General features: G+C 38.4%; 2 protein-coding genes across 2 annotated transcripts in view; both read right to left on the minus strand.

The window, feature by feature from the left end:
* Positions 1–19524, minus strand: part of LOC306664320 (uncharacterized protein) — a 241121-nt gene that overhangs the window by 168092 nt on the left and 53505 nt on the right. The gene's annotated exons all lie outside the window — the stretch shown is intronic.
* On the minus strand, positions 1948–14758 carry LOC306663809 (protocadherin alpha-11-like). Its single transcript, XM_079144385.1, has 2 exons — positions 12286–14758; positions 1948–2230 (listed from the first exon to the last, which is right to left on the minus strand). The coding sequence occupies exons 1-2, from the start codon at positions 14665–14667 to the stop codon at positions 2228–2230; spliced, it is 2385 nt and encodes a 794-aa protein (XP_079000511.1). The 5' UTR covers positions 14668–14758; the 3' UTR covers positions 1948–2227.

Below are 19524 nucleotides of genomic sequence, written 5' to 3' on the forward strand. Positions count from 1 at the left end.
GTCCTTCACCAGCACCAACAGTCGCTGGCGTGGCGCGTCCGCCTCGTCCAGTGCGCGCGTGATACTGATCTCTCCAGTGTACAACCCCACGCGGAACGGGCTGCGCACGCTGCCTGCCAGCGTCTGCAACTCATAAGACAACCACGCATTGTAGCCCGAGTCCGCATCCACTGCGCGCACCTTTGCCACCACTTGACCCACATCTACTGACAGCGGCACCAGCTCGGTCATGGAGCCACCTGCCCGAGGAGGCAGCAGCGTGGGAGCGTTGTCATTCTCATCCAACACAAACACCTGCAGCGTCACGTTGCTGCTCAGGGAGGGCACACCAGCGTCGCGCGCGCTCACCTGGAACTGCAGCAGTTCCAGCTCTTCGTGGTCCAGAGGCTGCAGCGCATACACCTTGCCGCTCTCCGCGTGCACTGACACGTAGCTCGACAGCGCACGCTCGCCCACACGCCGCTCCACCAGAGAGTAGGACACCAGCGCGTTCTCCTGCACATCTGCGTCCCGCGCCGAAACCGTGAAGATGTGAAATCCCGGTGGGTTGTTCTCCTTCACGAACACTGTGTATTCGTTCTGCGTGAAAGCAGGTGCGTTGTCATTCACGTCGGCTACGTCCACGGACACGCTGGCCGTGGCCCACAGCGAAGGCAAGCCCCCATCACGCGCTGTCACTACCAGTTTATAGTCAGATATGCTCTCGCGATCCAGAGCACTGTCCAGCACCAGCGAATAATAATTCTTGAAAGTGGGTACCAGCTTGAAGGGGACATGAGGTGTCAGAAAGCAGGTGACTTGTCCGTTGGCACCAGAGTCACGGTCAGACACGCTGATCAGGGCGATGACAGCACTAGGCTGCGTATCTTCTCTGATGGGAAGTGATAGAGTGGTGATGGTTACCTCTGGGGCATTATCATTTATATCTAGTACTTCCACAAAAAGGGTACAGTGACCCGTCATTGGAATATTCCCTTTGTCAACTGCCTCCACGGATATTTCATACAATTTCTTTTCTTCAAAATCCAGTTTACCTTTTGTCCTAATTTCTCCATCGTTGGGATTTATGTCAAATGCGTACACCACTGAGGGAGATGCAGGCCTTCTAAAAGAGTAGACTATATCTCCATTTGTACCATCATCAGGGTCTGTGGCATTTAGTTTAATCAGGAGTGTTCCATTAAGTGCGTTCTCTAACACTCTAACTTTATAAACGAATTGATCGAATTCTGGAGCATTGTCATTTACATCCAAAATTGTGATCAACAGTTGAACTGTGCCTGTCAACTCGGGTTTACCTCCATCACTGGCTGTCAGTAATAAACTATGTTCCTGAATTTCCTCTCTGTCTAACGTTTTCCTTAACACAAGTGATAACGAAGACATTTTTTCACGATTGTTTTGCGTATCCAAAGTGAAATAATCGTTGGGATCCAGTCGGTAAGTCAAGACCGAGTTTGCGCCAATATCCGCATCCGATGCGCCATCTAGTGGAAATCTAGTTTCAGGAGGTCTAGATTCTGCAATCATTATACTTTTGTTATTTTCAGGGAACACTGGCGGGTTGTCATTAATATCTTTAACCTCCACCTCTACATGGAAAACCTGCAATGGCCTGTCCACGATCACCTCCAAGTGGATGTTACACTCAGCGCTCCGCCCGCATAGCTCCTCCCGGTCGATTCGAGAATTCACAAACAAAATGCCATTCTGCAGATTTACCTCCAGAAGGTCCCCGCGGTCCTTGGACGCCACCCGGAACAGGCGTGGCACCAATTCTGTTATCTCCAGCCCCAGGTCCTGAGCGATGCGGCCCACAAAAGTGCCGTGTTTTGCCTCCTCCAGGACCGAGTAATGGAGCTGACCGCTCCCGGCCTCCCAGGCTGTGAGGAGCAGAAACGAGAACAGAAGGTACCTGGCTTCTGGGTCTCTTTGCAAGGAAAACAGCATGATACACGCATAAGGATTCGTAGATATCTTCAGTATATAGAATGCCTTACATGAAACTTCCTTTCAAGGACCAGTTTTATGATCTCCTAGTGCTGGAGAATTCGCAACGGATTTCCTACTACCTGGCGAATTTTCTGGAGGAAGATACGGTGCCTTTCTTCGTAGAAACATTCTCAGTAAAGAGCGACACCATGCGCATGAAAGTGTAAGTGTAAGAATGACTCACTTCGTATTTTCCATTGATGTGGGGCATCATTCCTTGCATTTCCCAACTTTTTCACTGCAAATATGTAATTTAAGATTAAATGTTTAAATTTAAGATTACCTTTACAGAAACAGTAAATCACTGTATGCTGCTCAGAATTGGATATTATTTGACAATTGGTTGATATGTTCCACTTTTCCACAAATTTATTTCCTGTGTAAAACCTCCATGGAAGGTTATGGAAGGAAGAATATTATACATTCGTTTGAGAACAATGGCTCTCTAGTTCCCATAGTCCTGTAGGCTTTGGTGGTAATTTCATTTTCCTGTAATATTTTTTAAGACCTTCTCACACAATGGCCAATGGCTCCAAATGGAAATATAACAATCATATAAGAAAAAAAAAACATATGAATGTGGAAGATATTGGTAAGCCAGACATCAGATTTTGAATTAATTTGCCATAAATGACTGTGAAGTGTAGGTAAAATATTTGTATTTGAGAGTGTTTAGTCAAATGTGTGTGAGCTTATATGTGTGCATAAATACACAGTAATGTCACCCGTTTTCATACAATAATGCTTTGAAGTTTTAAGTTTTCTTTGTCAAAAACATGCCAAGAACCAACATCCTATATATTTAATAGAGTTTAAACTACAACAAATAGACTTAACTTCTTTCTCCTTTTTCCTTCTAATCTCATTTCATTATCACTAGGAAAAGCCTTACTACCATTTACATTGACTGCGATTTTTCAAGTAAGTAACAACAGCAAGACAAAGATGTTAACACAACTTCAGCAAGGAAAAGAAGGGAATCTTTTATCCATTGCTATCACTACCAGGTTCTGGCCAAAAAACACAATGAAAAATACATAATACCTCCAATAAATATCTTTCCAATCCTGTGCACAACTCTGTAGGACATGACAGCTGGGTTGATTTCTATACCTCTGTTCTCTTCTTAAATTTTGTATAGAGTATTTGGTATTCATCTGCCCTCATCACCCTTTCCTGCTCCATTACTTCTACTAACATACTTTATTCTCATAATGGGAAAATCCCATGATTCATTCTAATGCTTCTTGTCTATTTGGCCCTCCATTGCTTCACAAACTTCTCCACATAAACTAGAATTCAGTCTACCATTTAAAATATGTTCTTCCATATACCCTAAGATCAGTCACCTATTTATCTTACTCCTCTAACATTCCCTTTTTAATATAATTTTAGATGTTGATGGACCTCTGTTTTATTTATTTATTTATATGCAGTGCTAGAATTGAACCCAGTGCCTCACACATGCTAGGCAAGCACTCAACCACTGAGCCACAACCCCAGCCCTTCACTAAGATTCTTCAGCATCCAATACACAGTTAATCTAACTAATCATTTTCTGTATCCTTCTTATTGACCTCAGTATAAAGTGGTTATTTAATGATGATGACTATATTGTCTAGAAGTTTACTTACACATTTACCTCAATGGACCTCAAGCTAATTAGTAAACTCTTCCTATTGGCCTTCAGAAATTCTTTTATATTGTCTCCCCTATTTTCACAAATTCTCAAACTCATTCCTACCACTTGACTTTTGGATGCTTTTCCCATCAGGAGAACAAACTCACTGCTCTCTTCTCATATCAGCAATTTTATTTGTGTTCTCTACTTTTCACTCCCTACTAGTCCACAGGAAAAAAACTGTCCCCACTTTTTATGCCAAACCTATAATCTGAAAAAAATATTTTCCATTCTTCTCTCCTTAATTTTTTTTACTCTTCACTTCATTCCCTTACTGCCTGTTTTGTCTTTGGTATCACCTTCTTTACTTAATTCTTTCCTTCACACAAAAAAAGATGCTGAAATATCTCTAATTAAAATATGCATAAACATATAAATAAATTTGTGTATTGTTTTTATAAAAACATATGTCCTTATGTATAAATAAATGTGTATATATTTATTTATTTATTTAAACACACTACTTCTGGAAAAAACCCTTTTGTATACCTCCTTCCCTTCACCTCTAATTTCTAACTTTTAGTTGATATGTTGCACTTCCTGTTTGATCTCAGCTAGCCATCTATTTTCCCTGTGATTTAAGGCCTACTATAGTAGCTTGAATGGTGGTTCCTTAAAAAGATATACTCACATCTTAAGACTCAGAACTTTTGAATACTATTTTATAGGCAAACGATGTGATTAAATTAGGTATCTTGAAAGGAGATATTTATCTTGGACTATTCAGGTAGGCCCTAAGTGCAATCACGTGTACCCCTCTGAAACAAACACAGAGAAGACATGAGGAGGAAGCAGGTATGTGACCATGAAGGCAGAGATTGGAATGGTGCAGCCACATGCCAAAGAGTGACACCACTCATGAGAAACTTAAAGAAGCAAAGAACAGATTTTTCCTGAGAACTTCCAGAGGGAATATGCCAACACCTTGTTTTTGGACTTGTGATCTCCAAAACTGTGAGTAGTTAGATTTTTGCAGTCGTTTCTTATAAAAGCTCCAGGAACTAACACAACTACCCACCTAAATTCTTTACTAAAACACTTTTTTCAAAAAATGCTTCAGTCTCTTTCTTGGTGATTTTATCCTTTCAAGGATTTATATTTTTCCCTCAGGTGTTCATTCTAAAATCTCCTTTGAATTTTAGACCCATACTTCCAGCCACAGTAGTGTTCTCTTGAAACCTCAAAAATAACATTTTCTTAAATGTTCCTCTCCATACTTTACATGCACAAACACGTATGAACTGTTTTTCTAATTCTGTTTTGCATCTTGCATTAGGTCAATCACATCCTCCCTGTTGCCCAAACTAAAAAAAAGGGAGGGGTGTTATTCTTCAACTTTTGTGTGTGTGGGGGGGGGGGGGGCTGGGGACTGAACCCAGGGCCTTGTGCTTGCAAGGCAAGCACTCTACCACCTGAGCTATCTCCACAGCCCCTATTCTTCAACTTTTATCTTTCTCATCATTTCTATTGAGTCACCTTCATCTGGCTGCTTCTTCTACCTTGCTACCCTTATACATGGTTCTTTCCTCCCCCTTCCTCTACTGGCAATGGAACTTGCACATGCTAGAACCTGGCACATGCTAGGCAAACCCTCCACAACAAAGGAGAGAAAGGAAATTTTTAGGTGTGATTATCTATGTCCTCCATTATGTCTATGTAACTCATTCATTAAAGTAATGTTGGATACATCTTATATTCCCAGTTTCTGTATATGGTTCTTTTGATTCATTTCTATTGTCATAATTTAAGCCTCCAGAAAAATTAGAATGAGGCTCAAGGAGGCTATTTTAATGGCCCTAGTACATAAGGAAAAATTAAGGAATCAAGTTTAATGAATCTAGGAACTCTTTTATTCTATTTTTGTAATTTGCCTGAAATCCTAAACTTATGACCAAATTAAAAAATAAATTTGAGTTATCAAACACCTGGTCAGTTTTTAATCTAACATACTATTATTTTCAATGATAATCAATCATAGATAGCAAGAAAAAGGAGAGAAAATAAATGTTTAAGTGTGGTGATCTATAGCCTCCATTATGTCTATGTAACTCATTCATTAAAGTAATGTTGGATAATTCATGGATATTCAAAATAAGAATGACCAAGACAAAGATTGTGACTTTTAGCTTGAGATGAATACTACACACGTAGAGTCAAAAGTTTTTCTACCTTTATTGGTATTTACATCTATCAAAATTGCTTATAATATAATCAAATTTTCAAACCAAAACTAAAGAATTAAACACAAGTCTATACAAAGTTCATATTTACTGATCTGGAATAAAGAAAGTGACATATAATTATGAAATTTTTGTATGTTAGTTAACCTCAGAATTTGGAACACATGAGCTTCTCTCATTTAGAGTTCATTAAGGTCAGCATAAGCAAAATAAGCAATGCAAATTGTATAGAAAACTTCATTATTCCTCTTTCTATATTTCTTCATATTCTCTTATGTTGAAATAATTGCTAATTAAGTACATTGTTTTCAAAAACAGGTAAAGATATATGAGGTTTCTGAATGTAGAAATGAAAAATAGAAGGAAAGTGTTTCAGCTGAGAATCTTTTAATTATCAGGTCACTTGCTATAGATTTTTGATAATTTATAAAAATACCTTATTACTTTTAAACTTCAGTACTATCTATGAACTTCAGTAGGACTTCCATTATCTTCCAATGTTAGAATGTGAAAATTCATGAAAATTTTGCAAAACAAAAGTAAACAAGTAATAAGTGGTTTAAGCTTAATAAAAAAAGAATGACCAAACCAGAGAACAGGAGACATTCCATGGTTTAAAGAATACCATTATAAAGAATACCATTATTAAGAAAAAAAATAAGAAAAAGAGGATATGGTTATGACCCAAAATCAAGTTATTACAGAGAAACATATACGTAAATGATATCAATGACTTACTTCCTCAAAGAACTTAAACAATCTTCTTGAGACGGTTGAAGACTAGGGTTGAAGGCCCAGAGATCTGTCTTGTGTGGATCCTCTCCAGAACACACTCCCTGCTGCCTCTGCGGCGAGTACCACCCCACCTCGCTAAAGCACATCTTTGTGGACTGCCCAAGCCGGCATGCACAATGGGTGGGCACTACAGAGCACCGCAGGGCGATGTACAGTAGAAGCGTGAGCACCAAGAGGCTAGATACCACGCAGATGGCAATGATTAGGTACACACTGACATCCACCAGAGCCTTCTTTGAGTCTGCAGTGCCTGTCGTTCCCTGCCAAGGGGCCTTTGGCCCCTGTCTGTTCTCCACCAGAGACACCAGCACGATGGTAGTTGTCGTCACTGCGGACTAGCCATTGTCCTTCACTAGCACCGACAGGCGCTGGTGAGGCGCATCTGCCTCGTCCAGGGGGCGCATCATGCTGATCTCGCCAGTGTACTGCCCCACGCGGAACAGGCTGTGAGCGACACCAGTCACCGGCAGCAGCTCATACGACAGCCACGCATTGTAGCCTGAGTCAGGGTCCACCGCACGCACCTTCGCTATCACGTAGCAAGAGCCCACCGACTGCGGCACAAGAGGGTTCACTGTGCCACCTGAGATGCCCGCCCCTGACCTCAGCAGTGAGGGAGCATTGTCATTTTCACCCAACACTAATCCTGCAACTTCACGTTGCTGCCCAAGGGCGGCACGCCAGCGTCGCGTGCGCTCGCCTGGAACTGCAACAGCTCCAGCTCCTCGTGGTCCAGAGGCTGCAGCGCTTACACCTTGCCACTCTCCGCATGCACAGACACGTAGCTGGACAACGCACGCTCGCCCACCCGCCGCTCCACAAAGAGTAGGATACAGGCGCGTTCTCCCGCACATCCGCGTCCTGTGCAGACACCAGGAAAATACGGCAGCCTGGCGGGTTTTTCTCCTTCACGAACACCGTCTACTGGGTTGCACAAAAGTCGGAGCATTGTCATTCACAATCAGTCACCTCCATGAACACTCTGGTGGTAGCCCACAGCGAAGGTGAGCCCTCCTCCCTTGCAGTAATCACTACTTTATAGTCATTTATGGCCTCACGGTCCAGGGCGCTGTCCAGCACCAGAGAATAGTAATTTTTGAAGGTAGACACCAGATTGAAGGGGATGTAGGGCGACAAGGAGGAGGTGACCTGTCCATTGGTCCCAAAGTCATGGTCAGTCACGTTGATCAGTGCTGACCTGGGCGCACTCTTGCACAGGGAGTGACAGTGAAATAACCATTATCTCAGGGATGTCATTCAGGTCCAGAACCTCCACCAGGACCATGCAGTGACCTGCCATGGAAGTAATCCCTTTATCAATGGCATTAACCTGAATTCCATAAGCATTACTCTCTTCAAAATCCAGTTCCCCATGAATTATAATTTCACCTGTGTCTGGATTAATTGAAAACATACATTTCTCACTGGAAAAAATCATTCTGAATCCATAGGAAATTTCCCTATTCAGGCCTTCGTCTAGATCAGAAGCATTTAGTTGAATTATTCTAGAGTTGTTTTGGACATTTTCCAACAACATTACTTTATAAACAGGCTTATCAAACCCTGGGGCATTGTCATTCACATCCAGGATGGTTATTTGAATCAGATCCTGTTAGTTCCAGTTTACCGCCATCAATGACGATCAGCAATAAATTAAGTTCTGGCGTTTCCTCTCTGTCCAATAACTTCTGAAGAATTAACATAGGCAATATGCTTTTATCTTTTTTTGTTATTATTTTAAGTGCAAAATGCTCATTTGAACTTAGGATATAGGTCAGAAGAGAGTTTATGCCAATATTTGCATCAGAAGCGCCCTCTAAAGGAAATTGTGTGTCCAGAGGCGGAGATTCAGAAATAAGTACCTTCTGTGGTCTTTCTCTGAACACTGGTGGATTGTCATTGATGTCCTTCACTTCCACCTCCACATGGAAAACCTGCAGCGGCCTGTCCACGATCACTTCTAGCTGGATGCTACACTCCACACTCCTCCCGCACAGCTTCTACCGGTCGAGGTAGATCCGAGAATTCACAAACAAAACGCCATTCTGCAGATTTACCTCCAGAAGTTCCCTGAGGTCCCTGCCGCCAACCAAAACAGGTGTGACACCAGCTCGGCCAGCTTCCAGTCTCAGATCCTGAGCGATATGGCCCACAAAGGCGCAGCGCTTGGCCTCCTCCATGACTAAGTAGTTGAGCTGACAGCTTCCCCCTTCCCTGGTTGCCAGGAGTAAAATTGAGAGCAGCAATTGCAAGGAACCCAGCCCTCCACTCCAAATAAACATCATTGCAGATAGTGAAGGCCTAGGATATGGGGCTATCCGCTTTAAAGTAGAGCTTATATGAGATCTGTATGACCCTTTTCTGTATATATTTAATAAGTTTTGTCCTGCATTCCAGTCAATATGGAGTTGATTATACACTGTGAATGGTTGATAACTGGGTGTGGAGATAGAATTTTCCTTCTTCACCTTTTGAGTGTACAATGACATCATGTGACTGATTATATAAATACAAAAAAAAACTCAGAAGTTTCTTGGTCACTCTAAATTCTGTTCAACTTTCGGATCTTTTCATGGATCATTCATGAGTGATCCTATTTAGTTAATCTATAAGTTATTAGCAATGAAACACAAATGCTTGTTTTTAGTTTGAAAATGTTTTCTGCTTCAAAGATTATCATTAAATAATCTTTGAAAATATGATATAAAAGAAGCTACCCTTTAACTATTATGGGGAATAGAGTTACATCACTCCTAACCTTATTTGGCTTACAATTCACACTGTTTTCATGATTTATTCTTCACAAGCACTTTATTGTAAGACTTCAGGAAAATATTAAGAATTTCATCATCTAGTAAAGGAAATGAAACAAAAATATTTCTATGAGCTAAACAACACTTCACACATATAAATTGTTTTATTTACAAATCTTGTGAATATTGTAATTCACCATAAATATGGAGGATGTTATTGTTTGGGGTTCATTGATGCTTATATGTAATGGCTTTTCATACACTTGTTCTTATTCCCATCGTATGTTAAAGCAACACACGGGCACAAGTTCTAGAAAGATTTATCTGGAAGGAATAAAGCATTTTCACATAAAATTTTGAGTCAAAGCTTCCAAATTTCACCATATTCTAAACTGACAATGGTAGACCAATATGCAAAAGATCTCTTGAAGTGTTTTGAGGCATTTAATCTCACAAGCTAAAGGCAAAAGGATGTGAACTTAAAACAAACATGTTGGTTTCTCTCTAAATCTTTCCCTACAGATCAGTTAGTAGTTACCCAGAATATACTTCTTTTCACAAAATCAGAATGGTGACTATGGTTCAAGGAGAATCAAAAGAACTTTCATAATTTTTATTATGTCAAGATTATCTCAAAAACAAAACAAATAAGAGCCTGTGACCAAATAAACATAGATTCTATAACTTCATTAATATTCAAACCAAAACCTTTAAGCCCATAATTTGTTTTCAATCCTCTAACATATAACAATAAAGGGAAGTGAGGTGTGAGACCTTTATATAACCAGAAAAAATAACCAAGAACCACCCCCCGAGTATAAAATAACTATAAAACTGGCTCTTAATTGACGAAAACCACTTTAATTTTTATGCAATGAAACCAATTAATTTGTTTTACATCACCACCAAGTTTCATTTTCTATTTTCCATTTTCAAAAATGTTAATGTACCTTGATTACTAAGGTACATTAAGGAAAAAATAGTGTCATGTAGTCCTCATTTTTGGACATAATTAAATTATTGACCAGATAATAAAATCTGTTATCTTAGTACTTACCTAAACTAAAAAATAGTGTGAAATTATAATTTTACCAAAGAATGTAGCACTGACAGTAAGAATAAATGTGAATGACACTAAAGCTATGAAAATTATATCTGGTAATTTGAAATTATCCGAAATGTGCACCAGTTATTTATGTGAAGTAATGATTTACAAAAATTTAACCTATAATCAAATCTCTCCAATGTCTTTTAAAAAGTAAATTTAAATGAACTTGACTTAATCAAATAACTTTATTTGGAAATGGGTAATAATGTATGCCCTAATATTTATATTTATTATATTTATAAAATTTCAAATATGGTAATTTAATCACTTTTGAGTCTGAAACATTTTATATTTTGTACCTTTTTATCTACTTTTAATACTTAAAGAATGTTATTAGTCAATTAATATTGAAGTACAAAAGTTCCTGATCCAAGTTCCAAGAATAAACTCCAGCATGGATTCCTCTAGAATATTATGCCAATGACATGATGTGTAACACTAAAGGAAAACAGCCATGTCTGATTCTTGAAGAATTCCACCACCATAGATATAACTTTAAAAAGTCACAGAACTAGAAGAATGACCTTGTTGTAAGTGATCTTTGCTAGACTCTTCTTATGTGATTATAATACAAAGAAATTTTCATAAACATTAAGAGATAAGACATTTAAAGACACAGCAGTTAAAAAGTGAAATAAGCCAGGTACAGTGGCAAATTCTTATAATCTCAGTTATCCATGTGACAGAGGCAGGAGAATCCCAAGTGTGAGTCCAGGCTTGGCAACTTAGAAAGACCCTGTCCCTAAATAAATAAGTAAGAAAATAAATAAATAAACAGGGTTGGGGAAGTAGCTCAGTGATAGAGCAACCCTGGGTTCAATCCCCAGTATTGCAAAAGGAAAAAATGAAATGAATACAACGATAATTATCAGTTTCACTCACTTTAATAGAGTTAATTTTTCCTTTCTAGATAAATTTTAAAAACATAGAACCAATGCCCATAAGCACATATTGCAGATATTATAAACATATATGCAGGCCTTTAGCAAGTTTGTATGATTTGCTTGAATAATTTTAATAATTTTATTTGCCTAGTTTACTTTAAAAGCCTGAATTAGTCAGTTTTGCCTGAAAATGTGCTAGATAAATCTTTTTCAAGCTCACAAAAGAAAGTAAAGAATGTACAATTATATTATTTCCATTGAAGGATATTATTTCCCAGCATATTAAAATGCAAGACTGGATTTTTTTTCTGCAAATAACATAAAAATAGGTTTTGCCACAGCAGTATAGGCAAAACTAAAATTTATTTAATGGATAATACATTTAAGATGGATCCTTAGCTCTATAGAAAAGGAAATCAGACTTAATGAAGGGGGTTCAATCATTGACACAAGCCTTTTTCTAACCAATTAATTCAATAATGTGAAAATACCAAGGCAAAATGCTGTTAAACGAAAAAGATTGGCAAACTTAAAGAATCCACAGTGGTGATTCACACCATTGGTGTTTAGAAATAAAAGGCTATAGTTAGATCCACAAAAATTTGTGATTATTTGTACTCAAGTGACAACAGTAGAGTCATTCTTGAAAAACTTCTTCCAACAGTATTCTAAATGAACATTAGAAGAAACAGCACATTCATTAGCTAAAGGAACCTGATTTTTCATATTTAAAAGAATGAGTACATGTATCATCTGACATTTAACTAACAGACACTATTCTTTAAAACAATATTCAAAATACAGAGTATTCATTTTAAAAATTTCCATGAATAAATATTTCAAATAATTTAATACAGACATTCTGAATAAATGGAATCTTTAGAACACTCACGTGTACGGGGTGATTTGGTTCTGCCTCCTGCCTTCCTTTTTCGTCTTCTCTGTCTAGTCCAGGTGGGAGACTGGGGCTGAAGGCCATTAGGTCGGTCTTGTGCGGGTCCTCACCAGAACACACCCTCTGCCTCCTCTGCTGCGAGTATGACCAGCTCCCCACAGCGCTGGAGCACACCAGCGTGGCCTTCCCAGGTCCACACACACTCTCCGTGGACGGAGCAGAGCACCGCAGCACTGTGTACAGCAGCAGTGTGAGCACCAGCAGACTGGACACCGCGCAAATGGCTATAATCAGATACACGTTGACGTCCACCAGCGCCTCCTTCTGCCCGGCAATGCCGGCGGACATCGGTGAAAAGGCCTTTGTCACCTGACTGCTCTCCACCAGAGATACCAGCACTGTGGCGGTGGCCATCAGAACCGGTTCTCCGTGGTCTTTCACCAGCACCAGCAGGCACTGATGTGGTGCATCTGTCTCATCCAGGGCACGTGTGGTGCTGATCTCACCTGTGTATAGCCCCACACGAAACGGGCTGTGTGAGCTACCTGCAGCTGGCAGTAGCTCGTAGGACAGCCACGCATTGTACCCAGAGTCAGCATCCACTGCGCGCACCTTCCCCACCACGTGGCCAGTGCCCACCGACCGTGATACCAGCTCATTCACTGTGCCACCTACCGGAGGAGGCAGCAGCTCAGGCGTGTTGTCATTTTCGTCCAGGACGAACACTTGCAAAGTCACGTTGCTGCCCAGGGGCGGCACGCCAGCGTCGCGAGCGCTCACCTGGAACTGCAGTAGCTCCATCTCCTCGTGGTCCAGAGGCTGCAGCGCATACACCTTGCCACTCTCCGCGTGCACTGACACGAAGCTAGACAACGCACGCTCGCCCACCCGCTGCTCCACCAGAGAGTAGGATACAAGCGCATTTTCATGCGCGTCTGCATCTCTCGCCGACACAGTGAAGATGTGGCAGCCTGGCGGGTTGTTCTCCTTCACGAACACGGTATACTCTGACTGAGGGAACACAGGTGCGTTGTCGTTCACGTCGGCCACCTCCACTGACACAGTGGCCATGGTCCACAGAGAAGGCGAACCTCCGTCTCGTGCAGTCAGCACCAAATTGTATACTGACACTCTTTCTCGGTCCAGATCACTGTCCAACACCAGTGAATAATAGTTTTTGAAGGTGGACACGATCTTGAAGGGAACATCAGGAGTCAGAGAGCAAGTCACCTGGCCGTTGACACCGGAGTCTCGGTCAGATACGCTTATCAACGCAATGACTGTGGTTGGCTGAGTGTCCTCACGTACTGGGAGGGACAGGGAAGTTACAGTGACTTCAGGAGCATTATCGTTAGTGTCTACAATTTCTACCCAGACTGTACAGTGACCTGCCATTGGGGGATTCCCCTTATCTGTGGCCTGCACTTCAATTTCATAAAATTTATTTTCTTCATAATCTAAGTTTCCATTGACCCTCACTTCTCCATTATTTTCATCTAGGGTAAATAAGAGTTTTCCATTGGGCTTAATTGACATTAAGGAGTATGTTACTTCCCCATTTACTCCTTCATCTTGATCGGTGGCATTTAACTTTATCACAAGAGTTTCTTTAGCAGTGTTTTCCACCAATCTCACCTTATATTCTAATTGATCAAACTCTGGATCATTGTCATTAACATCCAAGACAGAGACCAAGAGCAGAAGAGTGCCTGTGAGTTCTGGTTTCCCTCGGTCTGTGGCGGTCAGTAGCAAATTAAGTTTCGGAGTTTTCTCTCTATCCAGTGACTTCTTTAATAAAAGTGACAGTCTTTTAGTCTGCTTACTATTTGTTGGTAATTCTAAAGAAAAATACTCATTTTGACTTAGTCTGTAGGTCAATAGAGCATTCTCGTTTATATCCGCATCAGAAGCTCCCTCTAGCGGAAAACGCGTGTCTGGTTGCTTAGACTCATAAATCAGCAGTCTTTGTTCTCTGAGCGAGAACATTGGCGGGTTATCATTAATGTCCTTCACTTCCACCTCCACATGAAACACCTGCAGCGGCCTGTCCAGGATCACTTCCAGGTGGATGCTACACTCCGCACTCCGCCCGCACAGTTCCTCCCGGTCAATCCGAGAATTCACAAACAAAATGCCATTCTGCAGATTTACCTCCAGAAGGTCCCCGCGGCCCTTGAACTCCACCCGGAACAAACGCGGCACCAGCTCTTCCAGTTCCAACCCCAAGTCCTGCGCAATGCGTCCCACGAAGGTGCCATGTTTAGCCTCTTCGGGGATGGAGTAGTGGAGCTGGCCACTCCCAGCCTTCCAGGCTGCCAGAAGCAGAAGCGAGAGCAATAGTCGCAGAGTGTCCAATCTCCTTCGCTGAAAACCTACCATTGCATACAAAGTTGACTTCCGAAATAAGATTTTTTTACACTTACTGTACCAGATACTTCAACTCAGGTTAAAAAAATATTGCTGAATTTTTGAGAAGTTTCAAAGGATCCTTTAATAGTAGCATCCAACATGATGGAGTCGTTTTTTAGGAGTGCCTGACCAGACCAATCCATGAATGGACCCTTTCTTTCAAGTAAAGAGCGACACCTTGTGCCTGAAATTGTGAGTACTGTACACTACATCCACCGCCACAGAATTTTCACGTTTTACATTATTTTATTATTTTTTTCCTAAATAATTCCAAAGTGATTATTATGAAATGTTCAGATTCTAAGTCGTATTGAAATGAAATATATGTGGAAGTGGCACTTTATTTCTTGACTAACATCAAATTTAAATTCTTGTTTCTATGATTCATTTAGAATTATAAAATTGTTCTTTTACTTATCTAAATACTTAGATAAAAAGAGAGTTCACTTAAGGAGGCTGGTGGAATTTAATGTTTAGAATTTAATGAATAGAATTTAATGTTTATTTAAGGTATTGTCCCTCATACAAAAATATTATCAAATCTAAAATATATTATAAAAATTTAAATTATCTTACTTCTAACCTCCCTTGTTACTTGGTCTGCTAGAAAACTCAAAAATACTGTGGCACTAGAACCTGGGTTTTCCGCAGAAGTCAGGGCCTTTTGTGTGCTAGGCAATCAATCTGCCACTAAGCTACACCCCTCACCCTTAAAGAAAAATTTGAAGTTTAGTAATAACTCTTCAGATTTTGTGTTCTGCATACTATGCTTTTATCTATATGGATATGCTTTCTCATGTCTCTTTTAATTTTTTAAATTGATATGAAATACTTGTACAAATTTAGAGGGTGAAATTCAATATTTTCATTTGTGAATATATTGTGTAATAATCAAGCCAGGGTAATTATCATACCTACTACCTCAAACATACATCATTTCATCGTGATGAAACATTCAAAATCCTCTCTCCTGGCTATATTGAAATACCTAATGCATTATTGTTTTTTGTTTTGTTTTGTTGGGTTTTTTTTTTTTTTGCTTTTTTTTTTGCTTTTTTTTTTTTTGCATTATTGTTAACTATATCATGTCTTTTTTCCTTCAGTTCTGATTATTATTTACATTTAATTGTATTCTTGTTACAAGTGACTTTATAACCATTGCAGAACAACAAGAAAACAATCAGAAAAATAAATATTTTTGAATTTGTTAGTTTAAAATAAAGAATTTACAAAGGAAAAGTCCATTGACCTAGATAAATTACACATTTAATATATATGATTTCTCATGTAAGTTACGTTGTTAATACTATGAGATATCAAAATGGAACATTATGTAATGGAGGAATGACATGACATAATCCTTTCAACTATAAAATGCTATTTCAATGAAATAATTCAATGAAGTTAAAATCACCACAAAAATCTCTGTACCATTTTGCTATTTCCAAGTCACCAATATTTGTTTTCTCAATCCAGTAAAGAAATAGTAATTAAAATGGCTTGTGTTAAAGAATTTGGGAATTTCAATAACAAATTCATTCAGAACAAATGAAGTGATTTGTTTGTTTGAAGTGTTCAGGCACTCTCCTCTGAGTGCCTGAAGATGTGTTTCAAACAGAACATAAACTATTCAACTAAATGGCATCATCTTAGAGTTTGGAAATGGAATTTCATAAAATACTAAGTAAAAATGGGAATTTTTTGTTCTTTTTGGAATTATATAACAGTAGAGTGTATTTTGACATATTATACATACACAGAGGATAACTTATTCTAATTAAGAACCCATTCTTCTGGTTGTCCATGAGTTTTACTATCATTTTTTTAAACATGAACATAGGAAATTTATGTCCAATTCATTCTACTGTCTTTCCTATTCCTATCCCCGCTTCCTTCCCTTCATTCCCCTTGGTCTAATCCAGTGAACTTTTATTCTTCTCTCCCCGACTTACTGTGTGTTAGTATCCATATATCAGCCTTTGCTTTTGGTGGATTGGCTTATTTCACTTAGCATGATAGTCTCCAGTTCCATCTATTTAAAGACAAATGCTATAATTTCACTTTCCTTTATGGCTAAGTAATATTCCATTGTGTATAGATATCACAGAAAATCAGAATTGTTGATGTGAGTTTTCATTACCTGACACTAATTTGATTGTTTTCTTTGTCTTCCTATAACCACTTAGAACATAGAAGGAAAAAGAAATGATACAACAAAAGTTAAGAGTAGAAAGTAATTCAGAATAAAAATTCTAGCTTGAATATTTTGTTATATAAGGTTGCTTATTTTATATAGTTTTTTAAGAGTCAAGTTATTTTCTGCCTCAGTGTTCATTTTGATGGCTTGTCTGCAATCTCAAAATATTGCAATGGCATGTGAAAAAATGATCACCATGCTTCTTTGTTGATATTTTCATTTATCTTGACTTTCAAAATACATTCTACTACTAGAGATTTCATTTCAACTTCTTTCAGATTTACTCTTCCCAATATTGTCATAACATTAAAACTTCTATTGAAGTAAACGAAAATTCTAGCAGACACATCAACTTTTATGGCTCTGAATTCTATTATACACCTGTCAAATAATCAGTCATATAAATTTTAATTCAAATACAACATTTGAACAGTGTATTTAAAACAGTGTATTTAACAGTGTATTTAAAATGACATTTGAAACATGTCAAATTTATTTTTTAACAAAAGAAGGAACAGATTTCCAGCCACTTCATTACAGAAACTGGGAATTGAGATGTTAGGCACAATGAGGCATCTTTCTAAATACAGATATAAAGATGAGAAATGTTACTCATGATACATGATAATATTGTATATTTTAATTAAAACCAGATGTTAATTTAGGTGTCAATTTTCGATAATATGGTATGTTGTGACTATACAAAGTGGCACTGGGCAAACACCAAATCACTAAAACATTTGATATGGTGTGTGAGTCAATGACCCATCTTTTGCATTGGTTGTGATATTTTAGGTGTCATCATCTAAACCACCCAGAGAAAGATGCTTTATTCAAACTCATTTTGCGGAAAAGCCTAAAATTTGATTCTAGACTAATGCAAACAAGTCATATCATTATCATCAATAACTTTAACTTTGCAAAATAAACTGAAGACTATGGAATTTTGTTCTAGACCTTTTCTAAATTAATTTGGTTAAATTTAAGTGCTACCTGTGTGTTCTGCTAGTCCTAGTTAGAGTGCATAGTTTATGTTCTATTAGTGCTATTATTTCTTGAAAACATAAAACACAGAAATAAATTTTGTAGCCATTCACAGAACCTCAGTAAACTCATTAAAATTCAATATCCAACCACTATAGGATCTATACTGAATGAGGATGACTTTGCTCTATCATGACAAATTATTTAAGTAAACACAATTTCAAATGCTTTGTTCAATTGGCCCAAGCCTCTCAGCCAACAATAAGACTAATGAAGACGGAATTGAAAAAGATCTACACACATCTAAAGATTTTCTTGAGAAACCAATACCTTCAAAGCTGTTAATGAAGTATAAAACATTGTAAACACTTCTTGAATCCTTTGACCATGTTCAGGATTCTTTTTTTTTTTTTTCTTTTTTTGTAGTGTTGGGGATTAACCCAGGGCCTTGTGCTTGCCAGACAGGCACTCTGCCAACTGAGTTATGTCTCCAGCCCCATGTTCAGAATTCTTGAAATCATCATTATCCCTTATACTTTTCTAAAACACTATCCTTATTCATGACAAAGAATGAACAAGGTTACTTTTCTATGTGACATTTGACTTTGGTGTTCTGCAAGAATATTGGAAAAACACAGTCTTACGATGTTTCTCATGTATTAAATAACTCTTCTTATCTCTATCAACTTTTAAGCAATTGATCCATTGTTCTTATAATTCAATTCTTAATTACTTACTGATTAAATCGTGTAAATGCCTATCTCAATGTAGCAATTGATTAAAACAGGTGATAATTATGGATGCTCCTAAGAAAAACTCTTTCAACATAAAAAATCATAATGCCCACCTCAATTATAGCTTTATACAAAGTTAATGATTAATGTAACCATGGAAGGCTTTTTTAAAGCAAAACAGAAAGGAGGATTCCTGGGTATAGGGATTGCACTTAATTTTCATAACCAGCACTATTTGATAACAGAGAAAAGATTTACTGAAGAAAGTTCTACATTACAATGAATAAAAGAATGACTCTGGATTGTGAAAGATATGTATTTGAATATTATCTCCATTATGCACTAGTTGGAATTGGACAAGATAGATAAATATCCCAGTTTCCCTTATCTTTAAAATTTAGTTAGCTCTATGTACACTACTTTACAAATTATTATAAGATTAAATGAAAAGATGTATATTAAGCCCTTCACACCATGCCCAACAAATAGAAATAGCTTATATAGTGGTGTGGTTTACTATATAATCACCAACATTAGCTCTTGTTCTACAGCTATAGATGGAGAGATTCCTACATCATACATGAGGGCATGGGTGATGGTAACCCCTTTTCTAAAGATTTTCCTCATGTTCATCTTGCTGGAAATCATCCTCCCAAAGTTCCTCTTTCAAAATAGAAAATTGCCACTAACACCTTCATAGTGTTTCTATGGACTTTATCCTATGACTTGGCTCTCCTTCCATATGTACATATGTATTCACACAGCAGAATCGAAGGGTATCTCATTTGTAATTGAAGTCCAAAAGAACAAATTTGTAATTAACCTTCCACACTATTTAATACACTAATACACATCATTACAGGTCTAATTACAAGTTATTTGGGATTTCTTTAAATAAAACAACTTGCATGG

Source organism: Sciurus vulgaris (assembly GCF_902686455.1).
Source record: "Sciurus vulgaris genome assembly, chromosome: 6".
Taxonomy (NCBI): Eukaryota; Metazoa; Chordata; class Mammalia; order Rodentia; family Sciuridae; genus Sciurus; species Sciurus vulgaris.

Coding starts and splice junctions, on each gene's coding strand:
- LOC306663809 (XM_079144385.1), bottom strand. CDS start 14,667: ATGGTAGGTTTTCAGCGAAGGAGATTGGACACTCTGCGACTATTGCTC.